General features: G+C 44.0%; 1 protein-coding gene across 2 annotated transcripts in view; it reads right to left on the reverse strand.

Moving 5' to 3' along the window:
• The window catches only part of PLCB1 (phospholipase C beta 1), a 2,042,221-nt gene that overhangs the window by 848,449 nt on the left and 1,168,896 nt on the right, over positions 1-24,876 (reverse strand). For both annotated transcript variants that reach the window (XM_069234146.1, XM_069234145.1), the window contains exon 8: positions 6,221-6,321. In XM_069234146.1, the coding sequence (XP_069090247.1) occupies positions 6,221-6,321 (101 nt within the window). The remainder of the gene's footprint in view (positions 1-6,220; positions 6,322-24,876) is intronic.

The raw sequence follows: 24,876 nt of genomic DNA on the forward strand, positions 1-24,876 counted from the left end.
AACTCACAATTTAAAAATACATCTTTTGGTGAAGTTGTTTTTTAAATTATAAGTTTCAAAGTGCCACTTTTTGAAAGTGGGCCTTTTTTTGCTTAACCATTCTGTCTGTGGAATACACTTCTGGGTCAGGATGTTTGCGAATTCACTTTAGACAGTCACACAAATAGAGCTGAGGTGTGCCCTATATATTCTCATGGGTCTTCCTGGGCTAGAGTGGTGGGAGGAGCTGACACTTGTACCTGAATAGGGTGTTGCCTGTTCTTACACAACAGTTTCCAACTCACTGGAGTGTGTCTGGGGTCAGGCCAGGTAGGGAAGAGTCTTGTGCAATACAAAGACTTTCCTTTGAAATTTGCCTACTTCAAAGACAGAAACAAGTGTAAGTATTGGACCTCTGAGACGACAACTTTAGAATCCTTCTAAACTGAGGATATTTTGCCAGGCAGAACAGCTAGATGCTGTAGGAGGGACTGCCACTCTGTCTGTTGCTTTGCTGTGCTGGCCTGCTGCTTGCTGCTTCTGTCCTGGGAGTGAAAGGACTGGACTTTGCTTTCTGCATCCTGCTTCCAAATATTCTCCAAGGGCTTGGACTGAGCTTGTCTCCTGTTAGAAGCCTCAGGGACATCAAAGACTTCATGTGCCAGGACCTGGGCTCTCTTGCTGGGAGTCCTGACTTGCCAAGTGGTGCCAAATCCAGCCCTTGGCCATTGGGAGTGAGTTCTGGTGCAACCAAGAAGAAACCAAGTACATCCACTCCAGAGTGACTTCAGAACCGGCACTGCTGTCTGACTCTGCGCTGCTGCCTGCACAGGAGCCGTGGTCCCTTCTGAGTGCAATGACTGTGATCAACACCGCAGGACCAACGTTCCCCCAGCACCTTCAAAGTCCCGCCACAACGTGAGTCCCGAGTGCTGGCTCACTGATGTCCGTGACCCCCGTCTCCTACTCCAGCACAGCACCTGCTGCCCTGTGGAGTGATCGCAACACTGCAAAGTCAACGCCTCGCTTCTTGACCTGTTGGACTCCTCGACCCCACCAGATCGTAGGGAACCAATGCCTCACCACTGATGCAGCATCACCTCCCCTGCAACTGTAAGTAATCCATGCCTCACCTCCCTTTCCTCACCGTAAGGAACTGACGCCACACCTCCCTGATAGCAGTAAGGAACTGACACTGCACCGGCTCCTGCAATTCCTCACCTCCCAGACTCTGTGCAAAGTCTGTGCTTTCTCAACATTTTCAAAGATACTGTGCCTGGGGTCTATGCAACTCTGTGACCGTCCAGCACTCCCTCATGAATGTCATTGGTCTGTTGGGAAAGACTCCATCAAAACGGCATGATAACCCTTGTTGGAGCTATTGTGTTTCTAAGCACTTTACTGAGATTTCATTTGTAAGAATTTGTATCTTTGTTTGTTTGTGTAAGTTGATTTTTTGTGGATTCGGTCTTGTTTTACTTAGGTAATTATTAGTTATTTTTCTAAACTGGTGTGGAGTACTTTTGTTGTGTTTTCACAGTGTTACTCTGTATGTGTACAAATACTTTACACATTCTCTCTAAGATAAGCCTGACTGCTCATGCAAATCTACCAGGGAAGTGAGCAGGGGCTGTCTTAGCTTTGTGACTCCCTTACCCTGGCTAGAGTGACGGTCCCTACTTGGACAGGGTGCAAACTACTGCCAACTAGAGGCCCCATGTCTAACGCTTCCCAACATTTTACCTTGATTCAAATGTTTGGGTGTAATTTTTTTTCATAACTGTCACGATGGTCAAAGTTCCACACCTTGCTGGGGTTATTTGGCTCATCTAACAAGCTACAAAAATATTACATTAAACTTTTTCAATGACAACCTCTAAACTAGGATTACAAGAGAGAAGGTAAAATACACTTCTTGCTATCAATTATTGGAAGTGTTGTTTTTTTCACACAACCTTCTTTTAACCTATGCCTTAGTTACCATTACCAAGTAAAGTATACACACATGGAAATCTGAAAAACGACTTCATGGTATAGTCTATCTTTTTCTTGTGGTTTCTTGTTTGCTTAATCTGTGCATCTGTTTCAATGAATACTGCTGAGACTGAGGTCTGTTGATTAGGCAGAGACACATGTACACATTTTAAAAGTAGATACATTTTGTTCTTTGAATTGTTCTAATGCCAGCCCCTTGTAACTACTGCATCTCCACAAAGGTTTCCTGCAAAACTGACCAGAGTACAGATATGGACAATAGAGACAGACAGATTGACTCAACTGTTATTAAAGTTATAACGTGTATTTTAGACTGCATATTATCTTAGTGGAAAATGGGATCACCAATAAATGGATACTCCCTCACTACAAACTTCATAACTATTCTTATCTCCTGATGCCACTTCATAGGGCCCTGACAGACAGCACAGCATTTGTGGGAAGGCCTGCTAGATGCCTGTGTGAAGCACCCTTCCCCTTCTGACAGAAAAACCTAACAGGGAAGGTGTCAAACTGAACATGACATACAACTTCCTGGCTAACAGTACTGAAATATAGTTGAGAAAAGCCTCAAACCTGTGAAGTTGTTTAACCACCACAAAATTACCTATCATAGATCCTGAACTCTTATTTCAGACTTTTGAACCCCAAATGTACACACAGTGCACTTCCTTAATCTGGGCCTATGTTAATGGGTTTGTATAAGGCTCAGTTCCCCAGAATTCTTCTAAGCCTAACTGGCTTTTTTGTAACTGAGGGAGGTTAACCACTTGATCTTAAATGCCATTATCTATGGTAGCTATCTTTCTGAAGGTACGGTAATAGTTGTCTAAGGCCAGAGTAGACCTCAATTTCACCAGTATGGCAATGGCCTAAATCTGGCCGTGATTTTACAGTCTCATAGGAAAAACAACAATGGTTACAAGTAATGCACATCCTGTTTGTCTAAAAAAATTGTTTTCTCTATTTGTATTTACTGGTGCTCTTACGTTACAACACACCTGTTGCCCTGATGTGAAAAATCTAATCAGTTGAATCTGTTTAGATTGCTAATATCACCATAAAGTAACGGAGCACCCTATGAACCATATCACACAGTCAAACAAGAATATCTTAATGTGCTTTAATCAAGTATAATGGTTAAATGAGAAGAACACAATCATGCAATTCAGTAAGAAGCATAATTTTCCATGGAACCCAATTATACATTTAGTACGATTCTTGAGGTGAACAATGATTTATTATTATGATACAAATGAGGATTGTAGTTTTTATAAATCATGTTCCTGGTCGAGTTGAGAAATCAGCCAACACGTGTTTCATCCCAAAAAATGAGACTTCTTCAGGGCAATAGCCAGTACACAAAAGTGGTCATATATACATCCTGATAACCTCTCACAAATCCCAAAAAATGGGTCAAACAGCTTCTACAGGAGAAGGTAAGTCTTCTTATTATCTCAAAAGGCCCGCTTTATTCCGTTTCAAGTGTGTAATCACAGCCACTCCCCCCACCCGTATAGCCTACTTAAGATATGTGATTTTGATAGAAAATCTGTTTTTATTCCTAGTCCAACACTCCAGATAGATACATATTCAAATTTAAATAACAGCATTTTAGGGAAAAGCTATTATTGCCACATGTTAAAACAGTGATAGTACAAAACTAAAATCACTAAAGACTGTAATTTTGATAAAAGCGTTTAACTCTAGAAATCAACACAATACTATTCTTTATCTTATTAATATTCGAAACTAATTATATAACAAGTTCCCTGAATGATGTGACTTACTATATAATAAATCAAAAGACAGATTAACTTAAAATTACATGTTATAAAATCACTTAAACAACTGCATCAAAGTGCTAGGTTTGCAAGACACTTGGGAGCGGAACCTGGGCAAAGTGGAGTTTTATCGGAAGGCAAATGCTGTCACTAAGCTGAAGTCTCTAATTTCTGATAAACAAAAACTGTCAAGAAGACAGCACGCATGGACTGTAATAACATCATATAAAACCTTATGGGCTCAGGAGTATCTAGGGCATTGTGTGTAAATAAGACACCTCATGGGATCCACACAAGGCACACCATCCTGGTATAACCTTGTTGCCTAGTTTTAAAAAATGACTGTGGTGTATAGGTTTGCATGGCTGGCACCATAGCATGGCCTAAAATACTACATCTACTCCGATAGTTTAGGTACCGTTCTTATCAGGAGACAACTGTAAACTCAGGATGGGAAGAAATATGTGACTCCCAACAGATTCCAGGACTTTCTGTCACAGAAATGTGAGAAAAAAGTGTGCTTTTTCCTCCAAGGTTTGACTTTTGCAATGGCTTCTCTGGAAAAACAACTAGTGAAAGTCATGGACATTCTATAATCCCATGGTTGTATAGTTTTTAAAAAATGTGAAGGTTTGCAAGATTTCCCTAGGTGCTGGCAGAGTTAGGACCCAAATTCCACAGCCACCCATTTTGCAAAAAAAGGGTCAGTTTTGAGTGGAAATATGTGATATATCCATGTAGCGTTTTGAGCCATTTCCTGTAGTGGGCACTAGGCTGACCCACACAAGTGAAGTGACATTTTTAGCAGGTGACTTGGTGAAATGCTGGGTGGAAGGAAGTTTGTGGATCGCCGCAGATTCAGAACTTTCCATCATAGAAATGTGAGGGAAATGTTTTTAGCCAAAGTCTGATGTTTGCAAGGGATTCTCTGTAAAAAAGAACCTGCTGATAGCCACACCCACATAGATTCCCCCAGATGTCTAATGTCCAAAAATATGAAGATTTGCTAGGTTTCCCTAAGTGTCCGCTGAGCGAAGGCCCTAAAATTCACAGCCACTGACTTTTTTATTTTTATGTGGGAGCATAGAATAGTAGAACATTTGTTATTACCAATTGGATTTTGCTGAGTTTGTGCATTTCAAATATAAGCCAGTGTGTAAGAAAGAAGCCATTAAATCATATTCTAGTAGGGGTACCCACAAATTCAGAGATGCATACTCTCTGTTCCAAAACTCCACTTCTTGTGCCCATTTTAGGTACACCTAAGTTTCCTTCATAACCATTTTTCACTCTCCATATTACACCATATGAATTGGTCTATACTCAGTTCACACTGAAAAAACATTGTACCCTGCAGCTCAGTTGCTGGCTCTGAGTACCTTTGTTACTTGAAGAAACTACAAACACTGTATATCCCCACAACCAGAATAGGCTAGTGATTGTAATGATATAATGCTTTTGTAAATCAGCAATCTTGACAAATGGCCGTTTCTTTCCACTCATTTCCAATATTTATTTATTTCAATAGTTAGTTTATTTGGGAAAGCATTGAGTGGATCTACTCATATGCCCCCTCTAGCTTTCCTGGACCTGTGGGCTTCACACTGGTTCCCACAGCAAACTGGAAGTAGACTGTTAACACAAAAAATAGTAGAAAAGATGTTTTTTTTTTATTCAGCTCTGCATGTTCCTGGAAGCAGGGGAAGATGGCAACTTAATCACAGTAAACTGTTTGTTGATGCCATTGCTAGCAAAAACCAGACACTTTTATCTGGAGGAAATTTTTCATATTTTTCCCAAAAAACTCTAAATTTAACTAAATTTTGCCTATTGTCTCGGTCCCCTCCAGGGGAATACACAAACCCTGGGTACATTTAGGAACCACAGGATGTCAGAAAATAGAACGAAAATGTGGCGTGGACACCAAAAAAGGTTTTTGATTAGGCCAGTCAAAAATAGTTCTTGATTTGTTTCTTTACAGCACATCGATATTGTGCGCTGGTATAGTATATGAATCGGAGTAAGTATTGCTTTTGTTTACTTCACCTTTTTATCTGCACTTTAGCACCACTAGTACCCATCTTATAGCAAAGCATATCATCTGGCTCCCTACCACTATGGTTGTAATGATTTAGGTTTGTAAGATTTAGGTAAAGGCCCCTATGGTCCCTGCCACGTTTCCTTATAGCTAGACTTGCACTAACTCTTTACTCTCAGCACAGGATTATGTTGCTTCTATCAGCGTCTACAAATCATTTGCCCATTATAAATAATAATGTATATCCTTTAATGGTCACAGCCAGCAGAATTTCTTGTCTTACAGTAGGTCCAGCTCCACTGCTATATGAGAAGACTGCTCATGGCTCCCCTCAAGTAACTCTGGCTTAAGCACTCCACAGGACAATGTTATTTAGCACAATGCACAAAACCAGCGAGAAGGAAAATTTGTTCTGCTCCCTTACAATTCGGTAAAGATGTTGTCAATTTCTGGTCGAGGGCATATGTTGTTTAGAAACGCTCTGTATGCTTCTGGCGTGAAGTCATCTTGTGGGATTGAATCGCTCTGCAAAGTGAAAAAAACAAGTTAGTGATTACATTTCTTCTCTTGAGTTTACAGAATAATTTTGCAAACCTAAATAAATCATTACTGTGCAAAATCAGCTTGGATTTCAAATTATCTGGAAAACAATTGTATAGGGAAATGGCCTAACAAGGGGACAATATTTAGGGTTTTTTCTTTTTTTGCGGCATTGATTCCTAAAATGTTTTTGTCATAATTTTTACTCTGTACCTGCTGCCAAACCGAAACTTGCATTCTACTCACGTTTATTTTAATTCTGAATTTAATAATATAAAACAACCTGCTCTGAATTTCGTAGTAGAAAGAAAAGATTAAAACAGAGGTCACAATTCATATCAAGGCTTAATATACAAAAGTATTTTGTGGTCTCAAATCCTGTGAATCTCAAAAACACAGGATTTGTAACCACAAAACACCTTTTGACAAACGCAAGTCATAAAAGCCATGCTAACTCAGAAAGTGGCTTTGCAACAATTTCTGGATTGCAAATAGGCGGCTGTGTGAATAAGGTATCCCCTCATATTTGTGAATGGCTAAAAGATGTATCTGTCTTTTTGTGGTGATAATTGTTATCACAAAGCATTCATCAGTTACTGACCCCTCATTAATAAAAGGAACACTCTCCCTGTGCTGCCAGGATACCTAAGCACCGCTACTGGATTTGTTAATGCTGGCATAATTTTAAAAGAAGTGGCAAAGGCAACAGCAGCAAGCCTAGGTATTGGTAAGGTACAATTGATTAGCTCTGCCACTGCTTATTTTTTTCAGTTAGGTGACAATGCTGTAAAATCACAAATAGAGAAAACTGGAATATGAAGAGTATATTTGACATCCAGAGGCAAATATTCAAACCCATTAATGCCTAGACTTTATTTAATGAAAAATAGTTTCAAATCATAAGATAAATTACTCATTAACAGAAAAATATTGTTCAGACTGAAAACCTCTAAATAGCACCGTCAATACTTTAAGAGAAAATGAAATGGTACACTAATTAAAATGGATTTAAGGGAAGAATGAAATGAACATGATTTATTGCTTCATGAAGAAGAATAAAGTTACATTGCTTTGTCCTGAAGCAAAACATTTTCGATATAAGGATTTTGTATTGCATAGCTACAAGGTAAAGTAAAACGGCATAACTGAATAATTTAGATGTTTCAAAAATGTAAATATTGAATATTGTTTGATGTTTAAGATGGCTCAGACATGGACACATCTTTCCTTAACTATCTTATGGTGCAGGTCATCCAACAGAATGCATGGAAACTGCTGTTTTACACCACTTACTGAGAAAATATATAGTCCAAGTATTGCCACATGCAAATAAGACATGTCATAAATAATATGCTTTTTCATAGGTACCTGCAAATGCATTAAGTTTTGAAACACTATAAAGTTCCAAGTGAATATGACTTAATTTAAATTAGCTGGCTTTCAAAAGCAGGGCCGTTCTTGCCTGCTGTGTATTCAACAGATAATGGAGAGGTATAGCACAGATTATATTTCCCCATCCCACCCTCTCAGGGTAACACATGTTTCTGTGATGCTGCGTCTAGTATAGAGCCTTTACGTGCTTTACTGGAAAGAAAGATAATCTTTAGCAACGTTCTGAACCTTCCTCAAATCTATCTCAGTCGTCAATGATTCCCAGAGTTAGGGCTTCGGCACCAGGAAGCAATGTATTCTGCTAGCTGCGCTAGATATGTGCATTGTCTTATTTCCTCAGTCACTAACTCACCCACTGATTCATTCACTTCCAATTTAAACATTGACAACATATTTACCACTATTCTAATGAACAAGGTCAGTAGTTTCTCCATAATCTTGCCCACTCGGATTATAATAGATTGATGCAATATGATGGGTCAGTTGGTACAACTTTGTTTGATAGTAAGGTATAACTGATAACTGTCAGTCTTTGGTTGACTACCCCCGCCCCCTATACAGAGACCTGCCCGTGCTTTACTGAAGTTCTCTGGGTCTACAGTACCCCCTCAATTAGGGCTAAACCCAATACTTGTGTATTACCTAAATTCTAGCACAGCAGATGAAATCACCCTTATTATTTCTTATCTTCTTTATGAAGCATTTTAAAAATGCAACCCTAACCTTTGTGAATGTAGCCTCCTGTTGCAAAATGTAGGGTCATTGAAAAATGAAAGCGACATATAATCTATGGGAAAAATATATTGAACTTATTTGTTCTTTTTTTGTTACAAGTATATGGCACTTATGACTGAAACAAAAATTAAATCTGAAAGTGACAGTGCACCATTGTGATATCACAAAGTGAATTATGATTTTTTTCAAGGCTGCTACGCCTATTATTTAAATTGATATAATATCTTCTTCTGAAACATAAGAGGCACTTTTCAAACAGCGAGGTCTGAAACATGGGCTTCATTTAAACAAGTTTGTACATGATGAGGCACCAAAAGTAAGCAGGCAACCAGCAAGGATTCAACTGATCGAGCCTGCCTGTAATTCAAAGGACTACTTCACCACATTCATTAGAACCCCACACTGATAACCTTCTCTACACACTCAGGGAACTGCAGAATAAAAACACATACATGGCAGAAAATAGAACTACATGACAGAGAAGAGGACTGCACATCAATTACTAACTTGAACAGCAACATATCAACTCTAAAGCACTACATTTAAAACTACTACAGGTTTGTTCAATGTTATTCGGTACCTATGAAGCAGAAGTAGAATCTGAAAGTGACTGTGAACTATTGTGAAATCAGAAAGTACACTATGAATATTTTATTTACAATTCTGTGATAATAACAATGGCAGGCCTAACATTTCTTCATATTCATAGGAAGCATATTTCTCCCCACATAGGCCCTCATTACGACTTCGGCAGTCTCTTCGTAAAACCGTCGAAGCCGCAGGCGCCGAAAGACGGCCAGTGCGGGCGGTGTTAAGACTGCCCTATTATGACTGATTTCAGAATTCCGCCCAAAATCGGGTGGAATTCTGACACCAGTCGTGCTGGCGGGTGGCAGTGAAGAAGATGTTAGACTGCCGGTGGACCCATCCCCTCCCAGACGACCTCCGCAATAGACGAGGTAAGTGTATTGTCCGACAGGGGAGGGGTGTGTATGTGTGCAAGTGTGTGAGTGCATGTGTGAATGTTGTGAATGCGGGGGTGGGGGAGTGTTTGTGGGTGCGTGTCTACGTGTGTGAGTGATTGTTTGTGGATGGGGTGAGGGGGGTGTGTAAGTGTTTGTGGATTATGATGGGGTGCATGTGTGTAAGTGGATTGGGGTGTGGGTCTGTGAGTGCTTGTGGATGGGGGTGAGTGCATGGGAGCGTGTGTGCAGGTGTGAGCGATTGAGTGCGTGAGTGCAATGTATGCATGTGTGTGTATGTCTATGTAAGTGTACGGGGAGGGGGTGAGTGTTTGTGTGAGTGGACGGGGGTGTGTGTGTGAGAGAACAGGCAGAGTGGGTGCATGTGTGTCAGTGGATGGGGAGAGCGTGTATGCGGTGCAGCGGGGAGAGGGAGTGAATGTATGTATGCACTGAAGGGGGGAGGAGGGTGGGAAAGTGAATGTGTGGGTGTCAACTGTGTTTGTGTATGTATGTTAGTGTGAATGGGTGTGTATGTCACATTTGCGTGGGTGAGTGGGGGTGTGTTTGTTTGTGTATAGATATATGTGAGTGCATGCGTGAAGATATGTGAAAATGTGTGCGAGTGTATCCTGGTGACAGGAATGCTTATTCTTGTCGCTAGAATGCAAGACCGCCAGAAAAAATGCTGGAGGTCTTCCACATAGTAATACTGCTAGCGGTATTACAGCGTCCGCTGTGCTGGAGGTGTTCACCTCCAGCACGGCGGACCACGGAAAAGTGGCGGGATGGGCAGAGTATCGGCGGTTTGGCTTCAGCCAAACTCGTAATTTGGCGATCTTCACCTCAGGCCCATCGGCGCTGAGACCCCCACAGTTGGACCTGGCGGTCTTCTGACCGTCAGGGTTGTAATGAGGGCCATAGTCTCTTTCGACCTAACCCCTTTTCAATTCTCCCATTTTCCATGTTTTAGAACAAAAGAGTGACAGACTTCAGCTGACATAAAGACTGCAGAGTTGGGAGAAGCAATGGACTGACCTACAGTTGCACAACATTAATGGAGTGAGGGCCAGATGTACGTAGCTTTTTCTTAGTAACATGAGGGCCCAATCGCAGAATTGGGCTATTTGTGACCAAAAAAAAGTATTTTCCAATGTACAAACCCAATTTTGCCATTCTGTAATCTATTTACTGAATCGCATAATAGGTTTGCAAATTGCTATTAGGAAGGGTTGTGCCAAGGGTATACCTTCCTAATAGTGAGGCACAGTGGTATGTATGATTGTTTTGGGACCGTGAATGTAGTCCCAGAGACCACTGCCTGCTCTAAAAAAATGAAAGGAAACTTTTTTTTTTTTGTAATGCAGCCCATTTTCCTTTGCTTAAAATGGGCTGCATTACAAATAAAACTGATTTATTTGAAAGGCAGCCGCAAACATGATGGTCACCATCTCTGTGAGTGCAGATATTCCCAAACGGGTCACAATCTTCATCCTGCCTCAATCAATCAATCAATCAATGTATTTGTAGAGCGCACTACCCACCCGTAAGGGTCTCAAGGCGCTTGGGGGGGGGGGATGTGCTGCTACTGCTCGAATAGCCAGGTTTTGAGGTGCTTCCTGAAGGTCAGCAGGTCTTCGGTCTGTCGTAGGGGGAAAGGAAGGGTGTCCCAGGTCTTGGCAGTGAGTTGGGAGAAGGATATGCCTCCGGTGGTCGTTCTAGGATGCGGGGGATGGTGGCGAGAGCGAGGTTGGCTGAGCAGAGTTGGCGGGACGGGGTGTAGAAGGTGAGTCGTCTGTTGAGGTAGGCTGGACTGGTGTTGTGGAGCGCCTTGTGTGTGTCGGTGAGGAGCTTGAAGGTTATCCATTTGTTGACGGGGAGCCAGTGTAGGTCTCTCAGATGGGGAGTGATATGGCTGTGGCGGGGGGCATTGAGGATCAGGCGCGCAGAGGCGTTTTGTATGTGTTGCAGTCGTTTGAGGAGTTTGGCCGGGGCTCCTGCGTAGAGGGCGTTTCTGTAGTCAAGTTTGCTGCTGACGAGGGCCTGGGTGACTGTTCTTCTTGTATCTGTGGGGATCCATCTGTAGATCTTGCAGAGGATGCGGAGGGTGTTGAAGCAGGATGAGGAGACGGCGCTGACTTGCTTAGTCATGGAGAGTTTTGAGTCGAGGATGACGTCCAGGTTGTGTGCTTGGTGGGTGGGTGTTGGGGCTGTTCCCAGAGTGGTCAGCCACCAGGAGTCGTCCCAGGCTGAGGGGTTGACGCCGAGGATGAGGACCTCCATCTTATCTGAGTTCAACTTCAGTTTGCTGTTCCTCATCCATTCAGCGACGGGCTTCATTCCTTTGTGGAGGTTAGATTTGGCCGTGAGGGGGTCCTTGGTGAGGGAGAGGATCAGTTGGGTGTCGTCGGCATAGGAGATTATGTTGAGGTTGTGTAGCCGGGCGACGTGGGTGAGCAGGGCCTAGCGGACGTTGAATAGTGTAGGGCTGAGGGATGATCCTTGGGGGACGCCGCAGATGATCTTGGAGGCTTCGGATCGGAAAGAGGGAGGCGGACGCTCTGGGTTCTGCCGGAGAGGAAGGAGGTGGTCCACTCCAGAGCTTTGTCACGGATCACTGCACTGTGGAGGTGTGTGCGTAGGGTGCAGTGGCAGACGGTGTTGAAGGTGGCAGTGAGGTCCAGGAAGATGAGGGTCGCGGTTTCACCGTTGTCAAGCATGGCCCTGATGTCGTCAGAGGCGGCGATGAGGGCAGTTTCAGTACTGTGATTTCTGCGGAACCCTGACTGGGATGGGTCCAGGATGTTGTTTTCTTCGAGGTAGTGGGTCAGTTGTCTGTTGACGATCTTCTTGATGACCTTGGCCGGGAATGAGAGCAGGGAGATGGGACGGAAATTCTTGAGGTCTCTCGGGTCTCCCGTGGGTTTCTTGAGTAGAGGATGAATATTAATGAAGCAGGTCCCTTGTGACCCATTTGGGAATGTCCAGCAGTGTCTGAGACACTGTTTTACATCAGGTTTTGCGATTCACAATTTGCGAGATGCAAAACCTGACATTTGTACATGTGGCCCTAAGTCTTAACTGTTGCTGAGCTCAACCTCTCTACAGATTTCAAACTGCAAAACAATGTTGAACTCACTGCACACTGTTCTGTGTGCTGAAGTAAACATGATGATGTCAACAGGAGATGGGTTGGGGTATGGAGTCAAGGCAACCTACATTTGATGCTGTCATGCACTATGGAGAAAGTCCAAAAGTGTTTTTGTGAGATGAGGTCAAAGAACATAGGCTCCTTCTAAAGAATACCAACTAATTACACACATACATAAATTCCAGTTCATTAATCAGCTTGTGCACATCCACGAAGATGTATTCATTTGCCACAGTATCGACCATCACATACCTTCGCCATACCAGGACACTGAGAGCCGCAAAATCGATTCCTGCCCTTCTTAAAAAAATTAATGTTACTACAACTCCAAAAATAAAGTGAAGAGTGATGTTAAATATATTGTATGGCAAATTATTAAACTAAAGTTCTCATGAAATCTGTGATGGTGAGTTATTACATGAGATGTGTTTTAGAAACTGAACATTAAGAACATTAAGATACAGGATGTATATTATTTTAAGAATTGCCTTATTAATTAGGTGAAACTGAATTAACAGTTGTGATCATTACAAACCCTGGGGTCTATTATGTGTCACAGTTAAGTAAAATGGCTTCCGGAGGTAAAGGTTAAATGTTTCAAAGTTTGAGATGAGGCATGTAAATTGTGTTACTGCAGATGTAGTATTTGCTTCTATTATTAACAATAAACTATCATTCAGATTTCAGTTCACTCCCCGAAAAAGGCTGCTGCAAAAAGGTATTAATTTCCCCAGGGATAAATAATTACCTTACACTTTGAAACTATTGTTCAAGGCCTAGTTCTCCCAATGGGTTAGCGTCAGTGCCTTATTTACTGATCTCCTCAACTCAGCACTCCTTATTGTGCTATACCAAACAGCCATATGCATTGCCTTATTGTAAATCTAACCAGGGAAGCATGGCTATGACAGTGCTAAGCTACAATTCACAAAGAAAAAGAAGTCAAGCCTTTGAAACTATGACTCAAATACTTCGAAAACTATCCTTTTCGACAGCATGAGCTATAGTTTTGTGCTTAATAACAGAAGTAAAGGCTCACCTCCTCATTGAGAACTTCATCTACCACAGACACAGAATCCGAAGTTTTCAGCCAAGTAGCTGATCTAAACAGCGAGGTGAATGTATCTAAAGCTGGTTTTTATGCCTACCCGAACTACATATGTGCATACATTCAAACATATGAATGTACAGTGAGCTCCCAGCAGCAACGTAACCGCCAGCCTTCAGTTGAGTTTGCACTCTTTGAAAAAGCAAATTAAGTTTTAAAGCCAACCTTGAGTGCTGGCTACAGATTCACACTGAGTGAGATCAGAGAAATAATGGTCAACATTGGTGAAACTGTATTGAACCATAATAATGAAAATAAGATTTTTCTGGTGAGAATGTACAACAACAGAATTCATCTATCAAAAAGAATGAGCCACTCATGGTGTTCTCAGCTGATTTAGCTCCTGTTAGAAATGGGGTCTTTGGTTGGCAGTCAGGTTACCCTCTGTCCAAGCAAGGACCCTCACTCTAGTCAGGGTAAAAAAGAATCACCCTCAGCTAACCCCCGCTCACCCCCTGGGTAGCTTGGCACGAGCAGGCAGGATTAACTTCAGAATGCTAGGTGTAAAGTATTTGTACCAACACACACAGTAACTTAATGAAAATACTACAAAATGACACAACACATGTTTAGAAAAATTGAAAATATTTATATCTAAACAAAACAAGACCAAAATGACAAAAATCCACCATACACAAGTCAATTAAAAACCAAAAACAGTCTTCATGTAACTTTAAATGCAACGCTAATGCTGTTAGCGTGGAAATGTACCTGGGCGCATCAAAAATAACCCCGCATGGGCGAGTGCGTCAAAGGGGCTTGCGATGCGTCGATATTACTCACGAGCGAGACCATGCTCCGTTTCTCCTTCGGTCGGATCGCGTGCGTCATTTCTTCTCTCTGCAGGAGAGCAATGCTTTGATCTGAACAGGACTGTCAGGTCCGGGCAGGCCTTGCGTCGTTTTTACACACCCAGCGATGTTTGCACCAGAAATCCTGCCGCACGACGATTCGAAAACCACGCTGCGTGGGTTGCAATCTCACCAGCCTCCGTCAGCGATGTTGCGCATCATTTCTCCTGCCGCGTGCGTTGATTTTCCAGCCGTGCTGCAGGCGAGTGTCGATTTCAGAAGCGAAGACGGCGGCGTGTCGATTTTTCAGCCACTTCTCAGAGTTGCGTCCATCTTTTTCCCGCACGCCGGTCTGTGCGTGGATTTCTTACTCTTGTTCTGCCAGCTTCTCCTTTCAGGGTCCCAGGAACTGGATGGGCACCACTTGGCAGGGTAGGACTCTCAGGAGAGGATCCAGGTGCTGGCAGAGAGAAGTCTGTGCTGTCCCTGAGACTTCAACAACAGGAGGCAAGCTCTATTTTAAGCCCTTGGAGAGTTCTTCACAAGCAGGATGGCAGACAAAGTCCAGTCCTTGTCCTCTTGCACAGGCAGAAGCAGCAACTGCACAAAGCACAGTCACAGGCAGGGCAGCTCTTCTTCCTCCGCTCTTCTCCAGGCAGAGGTTCCTCTTGGTTTCCAGAAGTGTTCTAAAGTCTGTGGTTTTGGGTGCCCTTCTTATACCCATTTTGCTCTTTGAAGTAAGTTTACTTCAAAGAAAAGTCTCTTTTGTTTGTGAAATCCTACCCAGCCAAGGTCAGGCCCCAGACACACACCAGGGGGTTGGAGACTGCATTATGTGAGGGCAGGCAGAGCCCTTTCAGGTGTGAGTGACCACTCCTCCCCTCCCTCCTAGCACAGATGGCTCATCAGGATATGCAGTCTACACCTCAGCTCCCTTTGGGTCACTGTCTAGAGAGAGGTACAAACAGCCCAACTGTCAAACTGACCCAGACAGGGAATCCACAAACAGGCAGAGTCACAGAATCATTTAAGCAAGAAAATGCTCACTTTCCAAAAGTAGCATTTTCAAACACACAATCTTAAAATCAACTTTACTAAAAGATGTATTTTTAAATTGTGAGCTCAGAGACCCCAAACGCTACATGTCTATCTGCTCCCAAACGGAATATACACTTTAATCATATTTAAAGGCAGCCCCATGTTAATCTATGAGAGGGATAGGCCTTGCAACAGTGAAAACCGAATTTAGCAGTATTTCACAGTTAGGACATATAAAAGACGTTAGTATATGTCCTACCTTAAATATACACTGTTCCCTGCCCATGGGGCTACCTAGGGCCTACCTTAGGGGTGTCTTACATGTAAGAAAAGGGAAGGTTTAGGCCTGGCAAGTGGGTACACTTGCCAAGTTGAATTGGCAGTTTAAAGCTGCACACACAGACACTGCACTGGCAGGTCTGAGACATTTTTACAGAGCTACTATTGTGGGTGACACAACAAGTGCTGCAGGCCCAGTAGTAGCATTTGACTAACAGGCCCTGGGCACCTCTAGTGCACTGTGCTAGGGACTTACCAGTAAATCAAATATGCCAATCATGGATGAACCAATTACATACACAGTTTGTATGGGAGCACTTGCACTTTAGCACTGTTAGCAGTGGTAAAGTGCCCAGAGTAACTAAATCAGCAACAACAGAGTCCAGCACACATCAACAACCTGGGAAACAGAGGCAAAAAAATAAGGGAGACCATGCCAAGGATGACAAGTCTAACAGCTCCTGAGGTTCTTGCTGCCAAAATATGATCACAGGATACAGTAAAATTGTTGTGGATCCATTTTAGTTTGCTTGGGTACAGGAGTTTAGCTCACCTTCAGCCTGCAGGCCTGTGCCCTTTTACCAAGATTCCTTTGTTTTGCTGTTCCTTTTTATTCATTTTAGTAGTACTTGCAGTTCTTGCATTTTATAAGAAAGGCTTTTTATTCTATAATCAGTTGCCATTCCGTGAAAGCATCATTATCAGTAATGTATTTATTGAATTGTCATTATATCCCTTTGCTTCACTTTACACAAGAACAGAATGTGAACATGTCAGGCAATTATTTATGATATTGCTTATCCAGCTTATCCAAGTTTGTGCACACAATCTAATGCTTACATCATACCCATTTCAGGATTTCTGCACGGACAATAATATGGGTCTTATAAAAACACTCTGTGAGACCAAGGTCATTAAAAGGGGTTCCATCCAGGATATTCCAATCATATTGCATGTCACTTTGTAGCAGACCTCAGCCTTTGTGTCTCTGCACTGTCTGATTTGGAGACTGGAAGCCAAACTTGTTCTAAGGTTACAGGGGTTGTGGCGCTTCTCATGGACAAGGCTTGGCCAGATTAGGTTTATCATACCTTGCCCTCTTTAGGGTAGGCAATATGCATTCAGGAGGAATATGTATATTCATGTTTATTGCAAAATGTTGGGATTGTTCATATTCACATCACTTATTCTCACAAGCCTGATTTTGTCTATTGTCATTATCCTAATCATTGCAGCTCATGTATTTTGTCATAGTTTACCATCTTTTCAATAAATGTATTGAAAACGGTTCTGTATCTTCGTTCTTTCCTCTGTGTGTGTGTGAGACTCATTTCTAACAAGAGAAAGGGGTATGACTTGTTGCACCACAATTTCCCTGAGAGGATTTCAGAGTCCATGCTCTAGGCTCTCAGAAATCACCTTTACTGTTTGTGTTCTGGTTAGGTGCTGCTGGAAAGCCAGAAGGGTTCGGCCGACAGCTGCCAACTGTTGTAGGAGTGACTCAGTTGCCTACAATCAGAGGTGCTGCCACCCCTAACCCAGCAGTCTTCTAGAGATACAAGGGTCCTTATGACAAAATCAGCAGGGACAATTTTTGGAAACGTCCTGAAAGATTTAGATTTTGGACTTAATGTCAAATAAGCAAAACTATTACAAACTAAAGTTCTTGAGTTCGGAACAGAAGCCAACAACATTGAAGATGGCTTTGAAGATATATGAGAAGAAGCAGAAGACAATCCCATGAACCGACAGGCGTGTCCTGTGCAAATGTACTGAATTTTCCAAATCATGTTTTATGAATTACATTGAGGCAAAAAGAAAACTCTGCTACACATGATGATTGCCCACATAATCTATGAAAAGTGCAAACGTAGTGAGCTAATCACTAAAATCAATAGAAATGGTGTATCAACAAATTATAATGACGTAATACGGAGCAGGAATTTGTTAACAGCTCATGCAGTAAAATCTTGTCAATCCGACAGCACACCACTTCCAAATCACTTTACCAGGAAAGGATTTGCAATTGCTGCTCTTGATAATTAGGATTTTGAAGACAGTTCTTCTTTGTCTGGAACATCCAGCACACATGATACTGCCATAGTGCTTTTTTAAGACTGTACAATATAGTAGCTGCTGGACAACAAGCTGTGTCAGCTGTAGGCATAATCGAATGAAGCTGCAAACTTATGATCCAACTGCCTAGCCAACATGTGCAAAATCACTACAAGCCATCAACACATCCCAGTCTACCAGAAAGTTTCAAAGTAGCTGAGGCATGGACCTTTTTCTAACTGATGCTGCAGTCTGCAAAGCTGATTTAACTGAATGTATCATATCGCTTATTTGGTGCAAACTGAAGGATGAAGAAAAGCCATCTCCTGAATGGGCTGTAATTCATGCTCTGATCTCCCAGAATATCATCTCACTGAAGAAGGTTGGGTTTTTACCAGTAACACCATCTCCTACACCACCTGCACATCCTGGAATACATTCTGAAAACCCATCAGCTGTACAAAATTGATCAGAATCTCTCCCGACAAACACCTAAATATGATCACCCACATCAACTCAGATTTCTCTGGTAAATCATATCATTCATTCCATTACCCGACTTACAAAATGTAGTACAAGCCCCTGTAAACTTCAGCCTTGGTTAAAGGAATGCAGCGCTTACCATAATGTTGAGGGCTACACTCAAAGCTGCAGTAGAACTAGCAAGAACACAAACTACCCGGCACAGAAATTCACATTATTCTGTGGGAGAGACTTAGGCCCTCATTACAACTGCAGCCAACAGACCGCCAGTGCTGGTAGTCTGCTGACTACTGTATTTGGAGTTGAAGCATGACTCCGTGGGCCTAGCCGATGGAGTTGAAGAGGTGGGTGCCAGCAAGACTCTGCCCACCATATTACGAGCCGTAATATGGCTTGGCGGATTCTTGCTGGCGTGGTGGTGCTGGTGGTGCAAAACCACCAGTACCCATCCCCTCCCAGATGACCAGCTCGCCGGAAAAGGTAAAGTGATAATCCAAAATGGGGGGTGGAGTTTTGGGTGCACGTGTGGTGTCTGCGTGTATGTGTGCGAATGGGGGTGTATGAGTGCATGTTTGTTAGCAAGTGAGTGGGGGTGTCTGTGTGCAAGTCTGCGTGTGAGTGGGGGTCCATGTGTGCAAGTGTGCAGATGAAGGAGGGTGTGCAAGTGTGCAAGTATGCGGATGAGGGTGTGTGTGTGTGCAAGTGTGCGGATGAGGGGTGGTGTGTGCAAATGTGCGTATGTGGAGGGGGAGTGTGTGAATGTATGAATGCATGGAGAGGGTGGAGGTATGCATGAATGCAGAAGAGTGGTGTGAATAATTGTGGATGGGGTGCATGTGTGAGCACTTGTTTGTGGATGGGGTGGGGTGAGTGAGTGTTTGTGGATGGGGACGGAGGGGGTGTTTGTGGGTACATGTGTGTTCATGTGCATGTGTTTGTGTAAGTGGACAGTGGTGTGTGTTTATGGGAGTGAACAGGGAGAGCAGGTGAGTGCGTGTATGTGGTGCAGAGGGAGGGGGAAGTGACTGTATGTATGCGGAGGAGGGGGAGTAAAAGTATCTATGTGGTGCAGGGGGAAATGGGAGTGAGTGTATGTTAGCGGTGCAGGGAGGAGGGGGAGTAAATGTATTTACGCGGTGCAGGGGGAGGGGGAGGGAATGTATGTATGCGGTACAGAGGGGCTGAATGTTTGCAGAGGGGGCTGTGTATGTGTGAGTGGAGGTGTGTGTATATCAGTGTGAGAGCAGGTGGGTATGTTCAAATGGATGTGTACGGCTGGGGGTCTTTGGAAGTGTGTGGACAGGTGGGGGGTGTTTGGAAGTGTGTGGACGGGTGTCTGCATGTGGGGTGCACATGCCGGTGAGAGGAATGGGAATTCCTGTCTCCGGGTGCGTTGCCGCCAGGGTTTTCGTGGCAGGGTGACCACCACGGAGATCCTGGCAGTCTGCAACACTGTACTCCGGCTGGCAGGCAGAGGCCTGCCACCGGCTTGGAGGAGCTCACCGCCGGCAGCATCGGTGCCTTTACGCATGGACTCAAGAATGTGACATCTCAGGGAGGTCGTGGTTAAATGAGATTACCCCTTTCTCACATGAACAACATGTCTCAGTCAAACACAGGCAATGAAGGAGATGCAGTATAGTTTTCAATAGGTTTTATTAACAAGACTGCAAGTCACTGTAAATCGCATGGGCTGCAATTATTAGGATGATGAACAATGCAAGAAACAGAAGGGTAAAAACGAGAGTCATGAATACAAGGACCCCCACCATCCTGGAATAAGATAAGATGTCAAATAAGCACTAATACCCTAATGTGATGAACCTGATCTCTAACCTAAAGAGAGCTAAGTGTGTGTTAAACCTAACCGGCCGGTACCATGTCCACAAGAAGAGCCCCCCCAACCCTTGTCACCTTGGAATGAGGTCTCTAGATCAGACTCCATGGGGACACGAAGACTGGGTCAGCATCAAGGTGACGTCTAGCATAGATAGCGTCAATGGCATCTGGTAGGAATCCCTCTGATTATCTTGTCTGTGTGAGATGTATTTATACAGCTCTTGTAGGATCCCTGGTGCAGATATGTTCCCAAACAATAGTTAGGAAGGCATGCTTGGGGCGGCAATTATACAAACAATTCCCTGAAAAGGTACATTATGATACTGGCACACAAAAGTGGGAAAGCATAATGCAAATACCTACGTATCTCATTTATCTTTGGTGCTGATAGCGACGCCTTTACAGAATGGCACTGATAACGTGAAACTAAAACATCTTCCTAACTATAAACATGGCAGCCATCTTGGAAGAAATAATTAAAACAGAGCAAGCTAAGTAGGTTCAAAATCACTGGGTGACGGGGGCATTGGCCTGCAAGCCAGAAGGCTAAGCTAACTCCTGATTCCCATTAAAACTAAATGGGATCCACTACAGTCTGAGAATGTTTTCCCTAAATATTCAGCATTTTTTACTAGCAGTTGGGTGGTAGGATGGCAAAGGATGTGATCTAGGCACACATGAAGGTTGTGTGTTGGTGAGTCTTAGGAGTATTCTCTGGCATCTGGGTTAAGGGCGTGCCAGCTATCCAATAGAAATCAGTGTGTGAACCATTGGGAAAGACAACTGACAGCGGCCACCACAGGGGAGGTTGGCAGAGGGGGATGTGAATGATCTAGTTGAGGGTGTAAGACACAATTGAAGTCTACTCCAATGATCCAAGGGATGTGTCCATCTAGTAAGGATAATGGAGAGGCATGCCACGAAGGACTGCTGTGCTACATTTGGTGCGTAGATGCTTCCCAGCAAGAGGCGCCTACCATCAAGGTGTCCTTCCAATAGGACATAGCACCCTTCAGGGTCTATTTCCATAGTTATGCATCTGAAGGGCACTGCTCGCCTAACCCATATGAAGGCCCTCGTAGCAAAGCCTGGGTATTAAGTGATATAGCATTAAATGTGCCAGCATTTTTGCAGGTGCGTATCTTCCCCTTTTGATGTGTGGGTTTCCTGGGGAAATGCATTTCGCCTTTTAATGTATTGCTGTACTGCATAATGTTTGTTCACTGTACCCATGCCCCAGATGTTCCATGTTAAGACATGCAATCTAGCCATAGTACTCTACCTGGAAGGAGGGGAGAGGGAACGGGGGTTGAGTTACACCTCCCAAGGCGCTAGCACGCAGGGCAGGCGATACGTGTGGCTGGCTAAAGTCTCACTGCATGGCTGTAGAAACAAGAAAATCAGAACTCCCAATCCAGAGCGGCCGAGCAACCTCCAACTGGCCAATCAAACAACAACCAGTCCCATAGGTAGGGCACTCCGGGATGTGTGTTAGTATACAGAATATCTTCCAAGGAGAGTGCTTGGGGCTAGTATACCGTGGCTCGATGCAGTGCAGTTGTAAGTGTTTCAGCCATAAACTAGGAAGTAGGGCACAGGGGTAGGGTGTTTTGATCCATTTGTCTCAGCTAAAGTCAGGAGTAATGGAAATCTGAAAGGGTCTCGCTTGGTCCAGCTATCTGTCATAACAGGTGCAGGCATCAGTCAGGTGCGAGAAGGAGCGTGTGTTCCCACTCGTTCATGGAGGCCGCCTTGATGACCTCCATGTGCACAGCCTCACATGCCTTACCTTCAATCATTTCAAACCATATTATCTGATTTCTGTGGTGTGACTTCTGGCAGGACCACTGATGTAGTGCTACCTGCTGTGCCACTGGAGCTTGCTTCGGAGAGCATGTCCTCAGGTGTCTGAGCTGGAGGAAGCGCCTCTCCACCCACAAATTGGAGCCATTCGACAGACCATATATCTGTTCCTGTCTGGCTTGTGCCAGGATAGGGGTCACTGCTGATTCCCGCATCTCCATTACCACGGTTCGGGCACTTATGGCTTAGTGCTTGCCTGGGTTTGCTGCTCTACCCAATCCCAGGCATCCTCCAGTTCAGTAAAGAAATAGCTAGATCTATTCTCCATGGCTTTTAGCTTGGCTGGAAATAGCAATAAGTAAGTCAAGCCTGTCAACCGTAGATACTTCTTTACTCCCAGGAATGAGGCTCTGCGGCATGGTATAGCCATGGTGTAGTCTGGAAACAAAAATATGTGTGCAATTTTCTGCATGAATTGCCCTGTGTTGCGAGCAACCCATAAAATGTCTTCCTTATCTCTTCATAAGTCTTGCCACAACTGACCTAGGGGCCACCCCGGTGGTGGCTGCCTCACTGGCACTAGATGGTACTAGATGGAAGTTCCACCAGTTAATAAGTTGACTGTTCCACAGGCACCACCACACGTGCCAGCCATTTTTCAAAGAATGCTACCCGGTCTGGGCCCTCTGCACCATCAGGGAAGCCAACAACATGGAGATTCTTGTGGCGGGACCTTCCCTCAGAGTCCTTTGCCCTGTTCTCAAGCACATGGAACTTGGTCATGAGGGTTTTGAGCTTCTCTTCAAGTTTGGATACTGTAGGTCAGAGCCTGTCTAGGATGTTCTCTCATTGCATAACATGGGTGATAAGCTTCCTTTGGACATCACGTAATAAGCTCAGTTCCATTGCCACTACACCTACCTTGCGCCATAGGTCTTGTCTAGTCTCTGCTATGGCAGGGAGGATTTTGTATAATTTAGCCTCTGCTAGGGCTGTAGTCAGTTTGTCTTGAGGAGCTGTCTGGTCAACCACATCATTGGTCATGACACCCCACCAGCAGGGAGCCCTCTGCCACCAGTCGCCCTATTTCAGGCTTGTGTGTGTCGTCTTCTGTGCAGTGGTCAGCAGTGGTTCAGAGTGAGCAGACCTCGTGGGGGGGAGGTTATGGCACAAAATCTGAAGTTTGTTGCCTATTGACCCTCCTGTCAACCTAGCCTTCTCTCCAAGACCTTACGCCTGGGCAGCATGTTCAGGCCAGATTATCACCAGTCTCCTCCACTGGTGTTCCCTAAATAGGATCCTCTCACTAACAGAGGCATGTTATAGTAGAGGGTGTCACTGTTGTGGTGGAGCAGTGTCCTTCACTGTCTTGGGCCTGTGAAGGCAGTAGTTATAACATTATAGGGAGGGGCGTTGCTGGTCATAGTATGGCTCAAAACATAAGTCTGAGCTGGGGTCATCGGCCAGTTCAGTCTTTTCCTCCTCGCCAGGACCTGCCTCTCCCATCAAGCCTAGCTATGGCATGGCCAAGCTCTACATGCCCTCCCACAGACACAATTATCAAGTTAGGTTGGGGTAGGGAGGTAGTGGGGACTTCTTCACTGGTCTCCGAGCAGAGGAGAGCTCACCTCGCATCAATCACCCTCCGTGGGGGAAGGCGTTTGATTAAGGGGAGGGGTGTGCGTGCTCTTCACTTTAATCCCTGCTGACTATCAGTTAGAACAAGCCCATGTCACCCTGAGCAATATTCTCTCAATAACCTGACGTTCACTGCACGGGCCGTTTCAGCGTGGTGTAAGTTCATCCATTTAGTGGCCCCTCTTGGGCACAGAAATCAAGCAGCTGGCAAGATGCCCTCTATCCTCAGGGTGTCCAGCAGAGGTATGGGGGAGGGCCCCCTGGGATTGCAGCTGCCTGGATGAGAGTTGAGGCAGCCGTGTGGCACAGCCTCTTATTAGAAGCACCTGGGCCCCGCAGGGCCTACTTAATGTGCCTGCCGGCCAGATCCTGGATCAGGTTCATCCCGAGCCGCCGAATGACCTGTATGCAGGCTGTGCTGTCGCACGTGGGTGCGAGACCTTGTGCCGTACAGCCCCAGAAACAGATAAGTGGGTGCTGCTTGTCTTCTTTGTCATGGGCCTCCACTGCCAAGGCAGGTCATGATGGATCGTGGGTCCCTAGCCTGAGTATTTTTAGATTGTGGCCCCCACCTTGCCGTAGTTAGCCATACCCCCTCTTTTTGAAAGATACTTAGTGTAGTGATCAATCGGATCATGCAATGGTCGACTTTAGTTTTGCCTTAAGAGGCATTTTACCTGTAATCCTATCACTGCAAACTTCTTGAACACATTGAATGTAACTATAACGCTATCTTTAAATCCCTGCCTACGCTCTTTATATTGCAAGGCCTTGCCTAATTAAACATACTACCTGTAACCTACAATGTAGACTGTTTAGACGCATCATATGAACTGCAGCATTACTCGGGATAAACTGTCACCTACTGTATATATTGTAAAATATTGTAAGCAACTTGATGAAACTGTAACCTAACTGCTTAAGATCTGTACAGCGCTCTGGTACCCTAAGGTCATGTTTGCGCTTTATAAAACTCTCATAAAAAATTAAAACTTCTGTTTGGCAGTTAAAGACAGCTTGCTTTGAGTAAAACATATGAACAAATAAAGATCCCTGAGTTGGCCTTGCAGTGCCTGCAGTACACGGAGGCTCAATTAGGTTACTTCTTATGCTGTAGCATAAATACAATCGTATTGGTGAAGAAAAGCAATGCAAATGCTGAGGCACCATAAGGAAGTACTTTCAATTCAAATTCAGCATGTATATAAGAGTTGAACTTCTGAAACATCTGAACTAAATTGAATTCCATAGAAGTGGAAATCACTC

The sequence above is a fragment of the Pleurodeles waltl genome, chromosome 5 (assembly GCF_031143425.1).
Source record: "Pleurodeles waltl isolate 20211129_DDA chromosome 5, aPleWal1.hap1.20221129, whole genome shotgun sequence".
Lineage (NCBI taxonomy): Eukaryota > Metazoa > Chordata > Amphibia > Caudata > Salamandridae > Pleurodeles > Pleurodeles waltl.